This window comes from Acomys russatus, chromosome 27 (assembly GCF_903995435.1).
Source record: "Acomys russatus chromosome 27, mAcoRus1.1, whole genome shotgun sequence".
NCBI classification, from domain to species: domain Eukaryota; kingdom Metazoa; phylum Chordata; class Mammalia; order Rodentia; family Muridae; genus Acomys; species Acomys russatus.
In genome coordinates this window covers 23,665,876-23,680,013 of record NC_067163.1, presented here as the reverse complement: position 1 = coordinate 23,680,013, position 14,138 = coordinate 23,665,876, and the positions used below count along the sequence as shown (strand labels likewise).

Sequence of the window (14,138 nt, the reverse complement as noted above, 5' to 3'; positions counted from 1 at the left end):
CATTACACAGCAAAACATGTAAAATGTACATGCCTCTGACTTAAAAAACTGTATCTAATTAGCTAATTTTCAATTCTTGCCTGAATTGGAAGTTGCTGCTCAAGGTTTTGTGCTTGGTCTCCTTACTGCCTGTTAGTTAAATCACTCCACTGCTGTTAGAAAACATTATGTAGTAATTCCTCAGAATTAAATTTGAATTACCACATGGTCCAGAAATACCACATCAGGCATATTACAAAACTCGGAGGGCCAGTGAGATGGTCCATTGAGTAAAGGCACTTTGCTATGTCTAATGGCCACCATAGGACCCACAGGGTAGGAGGAGATACTGGACCCCCACACGCTACCCTCTGACTATTATAGGTAATACATAGATATAATAAAAAAGAAATGTAAGTGGAGGATTTTTTTTGGTGTGGTATGTATATGCATGTGGCTGTGTGCATAGTCATGTGTAGGACAGAGATAAGGATGCCTGCTCACTGTATTGAGGCAGGGTCTCTCGCTGGGCATGGAGCTCACTGCTTTGGCTTGTCTCGCTGGCCAGCAAGCCCAAGGAACCCTTCTGTTAGACTCCATCTCCGCAGAGCTTGGATTACGTGTGATCTTCCACATCTTTTACATGCATGCTGGGGATCCAAACTTAGTTCCTCATGGTTGCATGGCAAACATGTTAACAGCTGAGGCACTCCCCAACCGCAAACAAAGGGCTTTTAAGGAATATTTGTATACCTGTTGTCATAGTGCTTAGTTTAAACAGTCAAGATGAACGAGAATGCAAATATGGTGCGTCTACCTTATAAAAAAGAAAACCTGACAGAGGGATAAACATTTAGCACAGGCTAAGCGCTGTGACAGTTTCAGTGACTCCACTCCCATGAGTACTCACAACAGTTACACTACTGTAAGCAGAAGTAGAATGCTGACTTCCAAGGTCTGGAGGGAGAAGGGATGGTATTTATTGTTTAATAAATATAGTATTTTTGCTTGACGATGCAATGCATTCTGGAGGAAATGGATTGTGAGGATTGAACAGCAATATGAGTATATTTGAAGCTACTGGACTGTATTTAAAAATCTGCTGAGAGGACATTTTATTGTATTTTACTAAAACAGTAAAGTTTGTAAAACATATTTATGTACTTACAGCATTTTCCAAACGCATTTTGGAGAACTAGAAAGATTCATGGTGTGTGTGTGTGTGTGTGTGTGTGTGTGTGTGTGTGTGTGTGTGTGTGAACACGAGTGTGTGTGGGGGGCTGGAGCACAAGCACTCATGCATGCATGCACAGGATGGCGGTGAGAGTCGACGTATGCATGCTAGGAAAATATTCTATCACTGAACTATACCAACTCAAAACTTTATTACTGACAATTGAGTGCATGCCTTTCTAGAATTTTCTGGGTATTTTCTTTCCTTCCTTTCTTTGGAGACAGGGTTTCTCTGTGTAGCTCTGGCTGCCTAGAACTCACTTTGGAGACCAGGATGTCCATAAACTTAGAGATCTGCCTGCTTCTGACTACTGAGTGCTGGGATTAAAGGTGTGCGCCACCATCACCACTGTCACCACCACCTGGCTCCTGCTTTTCGTTTTTTTTTTTCAGTGCTGGAACTCTAACCCAGGACTTTATGGATACTAGACAAGCACTCTACCACTGAGCATGCCCTAGCACACTTCTGGTCTTGTGTATGTGTGCGTAGAAGGGCTTGTGCACACACTATGTGCTCTGTGAGGGGGACTGAGGAAGACTTACCCCTTTGGAATATGGTAGGGTCTTTTACTGAAACTAGGGCTAGGCTGGTGGCCAGCAAGTCTGAGCGAGCCTCGTGCACAGCACTGGGGTCACATCCAGCTTTTCCCTTGGGCTCTGGAGACCCTGCTACAGCAGCCTGAGGACTTTCCGCCTCCTCAGTCCTAATCCATGCTTTTCTTTGTCTACATATTTTACAACACCTTGGTAATTACCAACAGCGTGTAAGTGTCTGGTCTTTTAAGACAGGGTTTTGGTATGGCAGGCAACCATAACTCTCTGTATAACCCAGGGGAGTGGTCTTTAACCTTCCGGCCCTAAACCTTCCACATGCTTGGTATACAATCATGCTTGAGCCATATACTATTTTAAATCAAATGACTGTATAAACATTTCCATAAGCCTTTAAAAATGCTCCACAGAAGCTGAAGAAACGGCTTGGTGGTTAAATGCACTTCCTGCTCTTGAAGAGGACCCAGGTCCAGCTCTCAGCACCCACACGTGGCCCCCAACCCACCGCCACTCTACTTCACAAGGATCCAGGTCTCTGCAGGCAGGCACACATTTGGTGCACTTAAATATATGCAGGCAAAACAGCTATACATGTAAAATAAAAGTAAAGCTATCTTTTGCAAAATGCTTGTCCATCTACTGATAATGGATTTGTCATAGTGCAGAGAAGATACCTGACAGTTCCACCATAAAACACTAAGTGGATACTTTAAAGATGGCTGTTATGTTTTACTCTAAACCATACTCTCCACACACAAGTTCTGTTCGGAGACCCTGTTCTACCCTTTGCAAAATTATTTTATATAAGTATGGCACATTTGTTAAAAATAATGGCATTGGCACATTGGTATTAGACTGAAATGGCTTAATAAAGTTAGCTTATGCCACAATCCTATTTTAATTGCCCAGAGACACAAACCACTATGGTGCTACAGTATAACAAAAAAGTTAAAAGAGGGATAATGGCTGCAGAACAAAGTTTGTGTTGGGAAGACAATGATGCTGAGTGCCACCTTTGTGCATCTCAAGTTTCACTTTGTGGCGCAGTTGGTAAAGAGCAAAGACCAAGGGAGATTTCCAAAGGACGACAAACTAACTATGGAATCCTACTTATAATTTAAACTGAAAGCAAGCTATGTCCATGCGGTCTGAGAGTAAATCACTCCTATACTTATGTTTTAGGTTACTACCTACCTTAAAAATCATGATGCTTTCTACAGTAGCATTTTGACTCAGAGCATAATTCAGAGCAACATCAACATGTCTGAACAAATAAACTCCAAGAAGAGGATTCCCGAGTATCTTCAGTGCAGATGCCCTGGCACTGAGCCCATTCTGGTAAATGTCTACCACATCACTTTGAGGAAGGCCCAAAAAACAAAAATGTTCTTCCAGTTCTCTGCCATGTCTCCCGCTCTCACGCATTTCTGACCTAAGTAAAAACAAATGACTTACAGTTAAACCAGAACTTTAAAAAGAACAGTTTCAGCTTATCAGAGCAAGCAGAAAGCACTGACAAGAATGAGAAGTACTAACTTACAGGATGATGGTCAGTTAGGATTGAAAACCATCTCAACACCAAGCTCAAGATCCCATGTCCAGGATTATGGGTAGCCTGGATGGCATGATGTAACAATTACTATCCACTCAACACTCTTAAATGTAGCCAGTACACGATCTTAAGCTTTATTATAACGAGTTTCGTTCTCAAATACCTAACACTTTTTTTTTTGTTGTTACAAATGCTTAAGAAAAATAAGGTTCAAAATACAATTGGTTTTGAAGACCATTAAAATTGATAACCCAGTGAATAAGCATGTGGTAACTAAAATCCTCTTTGCTAATCACAAGTCTTAATAGGTTGGACAGAAGATCAAGAGCTGGCAGAGCTGCTTCCTGGGCCTTAAGGAAACAAGTCTTCATAGTTCATAGCATCAGGTGCAAAGAGAATCTCCAAGTGCTGATGCAGAAGCTCAGCTAAGGTGACCAAGGAAGGGGACACACAGCAGACACCTCTCACAGCTGGTAGGGATGGTTGTGTTACTTCAAAGGACAACCTACCTCTCTTTTTAGTGGCCAATCCTCATTCATCACCTGTGTGAAAATCCTGGGGTCCTTAAGAATTACAGTGAATTTACTCTGCCACTGCTTTGTAAATGAGCTAAGGAAGCCTGGGCAACAGCACTTACATTTACAGCACAGTATGTGGGAAATTAAAGACAATGCATGCTGCACTGGAGGGTTTTTTGACCATGCCACTATTGATCACCTTTGCCCAAAATTTCATTTTAATCAATCATCTTGTTGGTAAACATCACAATATTATTGCTGTTATTGTTAGCTTTCCTGAGTCAGGGCACATAATCATTACACTGGACAAGATTTTAAGGTATTCTATTGATTGAGAATATGTAATGATAAAAATCTCAAGCTTATAACCACAACTAATCAAAGTCTTAGGAAGCATTCTCTGTGTGAATGTGGATATGCTTCAGTTTTAATCAAGTGATTTCAGAATTACATTTGAAAACATTTTAGGCTTAAACAGAATTTAAGATTGTAAAAATGCTAACGAAAATAAGATTTTAGAACTATTTCTGGCTCTGTAAATTGTGTAAAAATTTGGCTAATGTCACCATGTCAGACAGAAGAAGCTCGGCATCTTGTGAAATGGGGAATCAAAGTTCTGCTGGGGCGCACATGGGAGAGAAGAATTAACTTTGAGGCAGGAGCGTTTAAAATAAGACAAGGGAGGGGCCCCTGTGGTTTAGTATTCTGCTGTGCACTGAACCTGTTACGAGCCAGAGGCTCTGCAACTGCACTGGCCTATCTGGGGACACAGTGGTCACTCTGGAATCTTTCTTTTTCTAATTAAAATTATTTTCAGATGTATTTTTATTAGACTGTTTCCGCTCCCTCAAATCCTCCCAGGTCTTCCTTACCTCCCCCATCTTCAAGTTCTCTTTCTCTCACAGTAAGATTAAAAACAAACAAACAAACAAACAAACAAAACAAACCCCAAAATCAAAACAAAAAATCAGCAAGACAACAATTACTAAAACCAAACAAGTAAACAAAAGGACATGTGTCAAAGATTCCTGGGTGCTGGAGAAGCTAGTGTGCACAGAGTAACTAATGGCCAGGAGACACAAAGCGAGAATCTTGTCTTTCCAGAGATGGCGGAGTGTTAATAACACTGTATTATCTTGCCACCTCTCTGAAACCAACTAAGAAGTAGTATGGTGTAAATGCTTCACCCAATGCCTATGTCATAGTAACTTACGTCATCCCAAATAGAGTCCAAGACAACGTGCAAACAGAAAGTGGACAGCAACTGGTGTATATGGTCTATATGGTACATATAGCTTAAATTTAAATGGCAAAAAAATAATATATGAACGGTTTAGGTAGTTGGTGTGCATAAAAGAGAAAGGAAAGCATTCTACCATATACATTAAAAAAGAAATGAACTGAGGTTCGTTGGAAGGCCTGACAGGGAACTCAGTGATTTTCAAGTCCATCAGACTGTTAGTGACTAAGTGCTCAACACCCAGCCAGCACAAAGCGTAATACGATACTTCTGTTGTAAGCCTCGGGAAATGTGCTAAGAAATCTCAGATGTCTGGAACTGCACATAGTACCAAACCCTCTAATCCCCCCCCCCATTGTTGATGTGTTTGTGTATGTGCATGTATACATGTTTGCATGTTTGTAGGCATGTATGTACATATATGCACATGCGTACAGAGGCCCAAAGCTGGTCCTCAGGAGCAGCTCTTCATCACTCTTCCACTTTGCTCATGTGGCAGTGTCTCTCACCGCTGGCCAGCTCACCATGGGGCCCACCCCCCCGCCCCACATGCCCAGGCTGGAATTACAGACTGCCACACCTACTTGACATTTCTGCAGGGTTCTGGAACTAAACTCCAATCCTCACACCTGCATTACAATCACTTTAAGCACCGAGGAACCTCCCTGCCCTGGTCTCCACAACTTAATACCTACTATGAGGACTTACTCATGCTTATTGGCTGTTACGTTTGTAACCTGAGGTGTGACAGCAAAACTATTTTTCCCTAGTTACAATTCATAGATGCATAATGTGTTATCATAGATCCTGGGAACTTTAGTATATGAAACATTTTTGTAAGTTTACCTCTTGGAAGCACATTATGGCTTTTCTTTGGGGTATCTGAATTAGCAGCACTACCACTGTTACCCCTGGGGACGAGCGCAATGATAATACAGTTGCTCTGATGTCTGAGACAACCATGAACCGATGATGGGTAGTTAATGTATAGCACGTGGATGCACTGGGCAAAAGAATGACTCACATCCCAGACAGGATGGAACGGTGCAGTATGAGATTTCACTGTGATGTAGCAATGTGCAAGTTAGAACTATTATTCATTTAATTTTGGAATTTTGTGTTAATTAGTTTTGGACCATGTTAGCTATGGAAACAAAACCACACACAGGAAGACACAATTCTATATGAAATATAGTCAGAAAACCAGGACTCAACAGTTTAAGAAAACAAATTTGTTAATTGAGATAAAGTAGTGTTTTTGTTTCTGTTGTTGTAACAAACTACCAGAGTGGGTTCCACGACAGAGATTTATCTCACAGCAGTTACATAGCTTTTTAGTCTAACACAAGTTTTATTAGGGTAAAATCAAGTTACTTGGCCTGTTAACTTCTGAGATTCTATAGGAGGATCGCCCTTTGCTTGTTGGCAGAATTCACTAGTATTAGTAGGATGACGTACTCTGTTTGCTTGTTAGTTATTTATCCAATTGCCTCTAGCAATTACCTACACATTTCTTGGCTTACAATCAATCTTCTTCATCTTCAACATCAGCAAAGGCAGGCCAAGTCCCTTTCACTACCTGCCTTTCCCTAACCCCTCCATCTCCATCTCTTCCCTCTGATCTATGTTCTTATTCCATTTTAAAAGAACTCATGCAAGTAAACCAGATCCATTGAGATAATGGGATACCACCACAGCTCAAGGTCTGCAAAGTCAATTGCACCGGCAGACACTTTTTGCTATGCAGGGTAACTCATAGGTATTGAGGGATATCTTTGGGACAGCATATAAGTTTCTTTAAAATGCTTTTATTTTTATGTGTATGGGTGTTTTGCCTACATTGTATATACACAGTGTATACACGTGTAACTGGTGTCCATGAAAGCCAAACGAGGGTGTTGGGTCCTCTGGAACTGGAGTTATGGTTGTGATCCACCATGTGGGTGCTTGGAATAAAATATGGGCTCTCTAAGAGCAGTAAGAGACTGAGCCATCTGTCCCACTCCATTAGTTCCTTACTATGAGCAAATTCTGAATTTAACCTTACAACAGTATTAGGAACCCCTTTTTCCTTGTGCCAGTTTGATTATGTCAGATGCCTTTTACAGTCACCAGAGGGTACTACCAACAAGACCTATGTGCCTATCAACTACCAGGAGACAACATCCTGCATCAATCCAGGATTTCCAACCAAGTCTCATACAGTGTATGTTGGCTGAACCCTCTTGACTACACTTGCACCTCAGTAAAACAATAAAGCAGGTTGTGTCTGAGGAGAGTCAGGGTTACATGATGCTCTAGAACTTCGGTACCACAGTCTGTCCCGCTAGCTACCCCTTCTCCTAAACAACTTTCAACACAAATACTTCAAAACACTTCCAAATGATTACGCAACACAAAGCCATTTTCCATTCCTCACTTCACAGTAATGAAGTGTGTGATATGCCGTCATTTCCCGCAGGTCTGGATAGATATCCAGAGTCTCCATCCACTCAAGAAACACATTACTTAGAGTTAAACTATCTACAACCAAAACACATCTGTGAGGGAAAAAAAATCAGAGAACTAAAATTACATTTTTTAGGAGTGAAGAATGGTACCGCAAGGGCCAGTGTCAGCGTGGCCTCACTATATCCTCCCACGTAACTAGGCCAGGTTTCTTGCCCTCAGCATTCCAAAGGCTAGTAAACACAGCAGCAGAACTTTATAGACAATGGTTGAGACTACGAATGTCTCTTTCCTGGTAATAAGTCTCTGAGACTTTTCACCACGTGAATTTGACTATATAATGACCTTTACCTGATTTTAATTTGGAGCTGCATTTTTCTTCTCTCCTTGGATTAAAAATATCTCCTCATCTGCATCATACACACACACACACACACACACACACACACACACACACACACACACACACACACGAGCTACAGGGGTGCTGCCATGCCCTGATTTTATACAGCTGCTTGGAGGAGCTCGGGTCTTCATATCTGTGTAGAAAGTGCACTATCATATGAACTACCTCTCTAGCTCCACTTAAAATTCTTTTTTCCCCTTGAGACAGGGTTTCTCTGCGTAGCCCTGGATGTCCTGGAACTTACTTTGCAGATCAGGCTGGCCTCAAACTCACAGAGATCCACCTGCCTCTGCCTCCTGAGTGCTGAGATTAAAGGTGTGTGCCACCATGCCTGGCAAAATTCTTTACTGTAGAAATCTGAGTTTATTTATCAGGAAGAAAATATTAAAAGGAAGGTATTTAAGGAATACCAAAGGTGATAGACTTGTCCCTTTGTCCCAACTTAAGTCTTGGTTAAATATTGTTCTTTTTTTTTTTTTTTTTTAAAGATTTATTTATTCATTATGTATACAGTATTCTGCCTGCAAGCCAGAAGAGGGCATCAGATCTCATTATAGATGCTTTGAGCCACCATGTGGTTGCTGGGAATTGAACTCATGACCTTTGGAAGAGTAGTCAGTGCTCTTAACCTCTGAGCCATCTCTCCAGCCCCTAAATATTGTTCTTTTAAAACAACCTATATTCATACAAACTTTGGAAATGATGAATTTTCTATGTTAAACTTACAAGCTGAACACCATGGAGATGATGTCACAATCAAAAAAATTTCTTTTACTGAACCTTAAATTTTCTGTAATTTTTACAAGTGATCTTTCTTAGGTTTAAGCAGGAAACTAAATACATGGCACTAAATTCACTGAATTTTTGTTTATTTCCTCAAGTAACCACAGTTTCATGAACTACATGGATGGTGTCCCATGTGAGATAATCACCAACCTCCCATCTGAGAAGGGGGGGCATCTCTATTATCCTTCCCCTCAGCCACAGCAGTATTTTGGAATAAGTTACTGTGGGTATCTCCTTTCCAGTTGAGTTCCAGTTGAGACACTGTAGAGACTTCAAGTACAGGCAATTTACTGTTTTAAGAATTAACTGCATAATCTCAGCTGTCAGGCAATCTTTATCAGGAGCGATTTATCAGGTAACTCTAGATCACCATCAGGATCCGGGTTTATCCCACCTCTCTGTCCTTAGCACTGGGTCCATCCACACAGCAGCCTCATTGTACCAGGAAAAAGGTGTTTCCTTGTTTGTGTCATACTAGCTTCTTTTTTTAGAGACTCCTACAACAATGTTTCCTATTGTCATTTGTGCAAACCATTCTAATTCTACCATTGGAATCAATCATTACTAAAGTTGATAAAGTTGACCATGGGATGAGTCAGACCACATTTGGGGTGGACAATGTAAAACACTGTGAACATTTACACAATGATTTAATTGCAGTATTAGGGTGAATATAGACAATGGTTAAAACGATACATTTTCATCTAGATTAGAAATATTTACAAATTCCTAAAAGTAGAAAAGGGCTCAACTGATACATTTTGAACAAAATTGAGAATTAAATTCAGTATATCCCTTCTCTAGAAGTCCAGCTCAATTTTCTAAACTTTTTCAAACAAAAATATAACTCTAAGGCTCCTAGATCAGCTCCTGATTTTTATCCCTCTACCTTTATTATAATATAGTATTTCGTATCTACTAGGTATCTTGTTTATTATAATTTGAAACTTTAAAGATAAGAGAAAAGTCAGCAAAACCCTTTGAGTGAATGAAATTTGATTCATATTTCTCACTAGGTATGAATTATGTTTGGTGAATCCCTAATGAGTGTCCAAATTCATAGATCAAAGAGTTTTGGTAACTTAACACCTAAGAAAGCACAGGCCAAATGTAGGTCAGAATGTGGCCTGCATCTTGTTGGAGCTACTTGTTTTACTTAAGACTACAGATTATAAACTTATTTACTTTTCTTAAGAGCATGGGTTAAAAATAAAGGGGAAGGCAGTCAAAGCTATCAATCTCTTTTCATCTCTCCACTCTAGTACTCTCTTCTGCTAAGCTCTCTGTGCAGTTTCCTTTCCACCTGTGACGTCATGCTTTAGGCTGCTGCCCAGCATCATTGAATTTTTTCCTTTTTTTATTTAATTGACTTATTCAGATTATATCTCAATTGTTATCCCCTCACTTGTATCCTCACGTTCCTCCCTCCCTCCCTCTTTCACCCTATTCCCCTCCCCTAGGTCTGTGACAGAAGGGGACCTCCTCCCCTACCATATGGTCACAGCCTATCAAGTCCCATCCTGGTAGTCTGCTTATCCTTTCTCTGAGTGTCACCAGGCCTCCCAACCAAGGGGAAGTGGTCAAATATGGGCACCAGAGTCCACGTCTGAGTCAGTCCCCGCTCTCCACATAACTGTGGAGAATATCCTGTCCATTGGCTAGATCTGAATAGGGCCTCAATGCTTACTGCATGTATTGTCCTTGGCTGGTGCAGTAGTTTGAGCAGACCACCCTGGATCCAGATCCACCTGTCATGATGTTCTTCTTGTAGGTTTCTAGGACCCTCTGGATCCTTTTATTTCCCCATTCTCCCATCTACAGTCCCAATAGGAAGTCCCTGCATCTATACCAATCTCCTGGTAAGTGAAGACTTTGATGGGACATCCCTTTTGGGCTCAGAAAACTAGGAATAGGGCTACCTTAAGACCCAGCTATTCCACTCCTTGGAATATACCCAGAAGATGCTCCACCACACATCAAGGACATATGCTCAACTATGTTCATAGCAGCCTTATTCATAATAGCCAGAACCTGGAAACAACCTAAATGTCCCTCAGTAGAAGAATGGATAAAGAAATGGTGGCATATTTACACTATGGAATATTACTCAGCTATTAAAAACAAGGAAATCCTGAAATTTGCGGGCAAATGGATGGAATTAGAGATGACCAAGCTGAGTGAGTTCACCCAGACCCAGGAAGACTCACATGGTATATACTCACTTGTAATTGGACACTAGCATCACTGAATTTTAACAATGAGTTTAGGCATCAACTCTGCTGCCGAACATACACTATGGACATGCAAAGAAGATACAATTCACAGCATAGGTGAGGAATGACTCACAAAGACAGTGTTAAGTTATTTGAAGTTCTATGGGAAACAAGTTTTTGTTTAATTGGGCAAGTACCTAAGCAGATAATAAGTCCCACAATGGTCTGCCATTAGATTTTCTTTTTTTTTTTTTTTTACAAAAATATATTTTATTGATTTATTCATATTACACCTCAATTGTTATCCCATCCCTTGTATCCTCCCATTCCTCCCTCCCTCCCATTTTCCCCTTACTCCCCTCCCCTATGACTGTGACTGAGGGGGACCTCCTCCCCCTGTATATGCTCATAGGGTATCAAGTCTCTTCTTGGTAGCCTGCTATCCTTCCTCCGAGCGCCTTTAAAATGTCCTACATCACTGAGTGGCTGCTCAGGTTTTTTGTGTGTGTGACACTAAACAAGAAAAGTAATTGGCTGTAAGAAAAACAAAATGGTTTAAAAAATCAAATAAAATTAAAGTAGTAAAGTTAATTTTTGTTCAAACCACTCTTCAAAGAGCTTACAAACTTTACTGCTGAGTGTGGCCCTTTTCTAGTGCCAACTCAGAGAAACTTAGCTTTGCCCTTTCTCACATCTGTTCTGTGGAAACTGGCTGGAGCCCTAGGCCTGCTTGCCCTGACACTCTGAGGAGCACCCAGCTCCTCCATGAAGCTGGTTCCTGAACACATTGCTGGACTTGCACACTTTCTTGGACTCCTAACTCAAAAGGAAGGTCTCGCTCTCACATCCCAGAATCTGGTGAGGCTTGCAGCTTGCCTTCACTGCTGTTTTCCTCTCAAGCTGATACAATGGTCTATGAGCTTCAGAAGACAAAAAAGAGTTGGGTTAACACTTGGAAGGCAGAAGCAGGAGGATCCCCTCCTCTTAATAGAAAGTTTGAAGCCAGGCTCAGCTTGTGAAATCCTGTTTTAAAACAGTTTTAAAGTTTGGGTAAGATAGAAGTGTTGCTTTTTGAGTACTTTGCCAATTCACATTTGTAAGCACAGGAACTACAAAACTGATGTTTGATAAAGAAGCTCCTGGCGGGAGAGCTGACCTTGCTGATGGTGGCATTGGTGGCCTAGCCTGGGCTGATGGTGGCACTGGTGGCCTAGCCTGAGCAGGGCTGGAAAGCTTGCCCTGGTGGTGCAGATTCAAGAGAGCCAGCAGTCAGCTGACCAGCTTGGCTACCACCCAAGCCCAGATCCATCTCAAAACCTACATTGTCTGTGTACTTTTAGAGTTCATGAAAGGGCTGGTCCTGCTCATCCAAAGCTGCAGGATTCTCCATGACACAGGGCAACAAGAGTATAACTGGAAGGAGTCCTGGTGAAGATTCAACATTGATGATGTCACAGAAGCCAGAGGCCTCAAACTAGCCAATGACTCAAGCTGCAAAGAACACTTACAAGGCTGGGTGTGGTGTCATATGCCTTTAATCCCAGCCCTCGGAAGCCACAGGCAGGTGGATTGCTGTGAGTTCAAGGCCAGCCTGGTCTACAAGATGAGTCCAGGACAGCCAGGGCTACACAGAGAAACCCTATCTCAAAAAAACAAAAAACAAACAAACAAACAAAAAAACCCCCAAAAAACCATTTACAAGTGAAGATGTGTGGACAGAGAGGCATACACAATGAGACCCACAGTGACACACTACAGCTTCCACAATGAGAGGTTTTCTATGGTGTGTGTGTGTGTGTGTGTGTGTGTGTGTGTGTGTGTGTGTGTGTGTGTATGTGTGAAAGATTAAGCTTTGTGACAGGTGGAAGCAGTCCTGGCCTGCTTTACCCTTGGGGTACCCCATGAATACCTTGTGACAGACAGACTGAGTGGGGCCATCCTGGGCCTGGAATTCAGGAAGCAGACCTGGGAACCCCAACTGGGATATTGTTTTTCTAATTGACCCTCAATGGGAGAAGGAGACTACCCTTCCCATGTGACTCAGGCAGGTGGGGAGGAGAGAATAAGTTCAGCCCGGACTTGAGTGTGTGTGGAGCAGTGAACAGGTCGGACCAGCACGCGGGCCAGAGAGACACCTAAGGACCCGTCCTGTGGAACGGATACCAGAAGGTTCACTCTTTTGTCCCTTTAACCTTTTTTCCTTCTTTGTAAGCTAGTTGGGTTGTATAATAAAGTTTAATTGTTAAAGAACAGAGCCAACATCTGGCGCCCAACGTGGGGCCCGAACCCATGACCCTGAGATTAAGTTTTCTTTTGGGGGGCAGTTTGCAAGAGTGGAAGGTGGATACAAGGGGATGGGGAGATGAATGGTGCATGATGTAAAACTCACTTGAGAAATCAATAAAAAGTTAAAAAATAATAAATGAGCTCATGAGCTCATGCATGCTTCTCAAAAACAGTTAAAAAATGAGAAGAAGTGACAGGGAGATGGCTCAGAGGGTGAAGTACATGCTCAGTGGGCATATGGCTTGAGTTCACACACCTAACACACACATCAGAGGCAGGTGGGTGGGTAGAGACAGACAGGTCTTAGGGAACAGTCTAAACAGCAATGTCCAGGTTTTGTGAAAGACCCTGACTTAAAAACTAAGTTTTAGTGCTGGTCTGGAAGCTTTCTTCCTGTTCTGGAAAGTGCTATACAAGCCGTTTATGAGGACAAAATCATCAATAATACGACTAGCAGCGAACCCTGAAAGCTACAATAATGAACGGCTAGCAAGATGTCTCCGCAGGTAAGACAGAGGCATAAATGTAGTGGTAACCTGTCACTTTCTGGTTGGATCTAAGGCCACTCAACAGGATAGAACTCGTGCTTGGAAGCAGGAACCTGGCCACAAATCTGCAGCTGGGGACTCACAGAGAAATCCTACTGCTATCATTTTGCTAAATAGACGAGGCATCAAACTGCCCTCTAAATGCTTATCTGTGCACCTATACATTAGTGCAGTCCTCAGCCTGCTGCGGTGGATGGCAGCTAAGATAACTGGCCAAACTGCAGAGAACCAAGTGACTGTGGAGTGCTTAACCTTAACTAGGACATCCGCATCACATCTCCCCCAGGGCTCTGGGAGCATCAGGGTTCTGGGGGGAGGCATGACAGGAACACCGCACTTAAATTCACAGCAACTCTGGTTGCCTGCCCAAGATCAAG

General features: G+C 42.0%; 1 protein-coding gene across 1 annotated transcript in view; it reads right to left on the bottom strand.

Annotated features, from left to right (window-relative positions):
- Positions 1-14,138, bottom strand: part of Tex15 (testis expressed 15, meiosis and synapsis associated) — a 58,239-nt gene that overhangs the window by 20,300 nt on the left and 23,801 nt on the right. Inside the window, exon 4 of the mRNA XM_051169406.1 lies at positions 2,959-3,196. Within this exon, the coding sequence (XP_051025363.1) occupies positions 2,959-3,196 (238 nt within the window). The remainder of the gene's footprint in view (positions 1-2,958; positions 3,197-14,138) is intronic.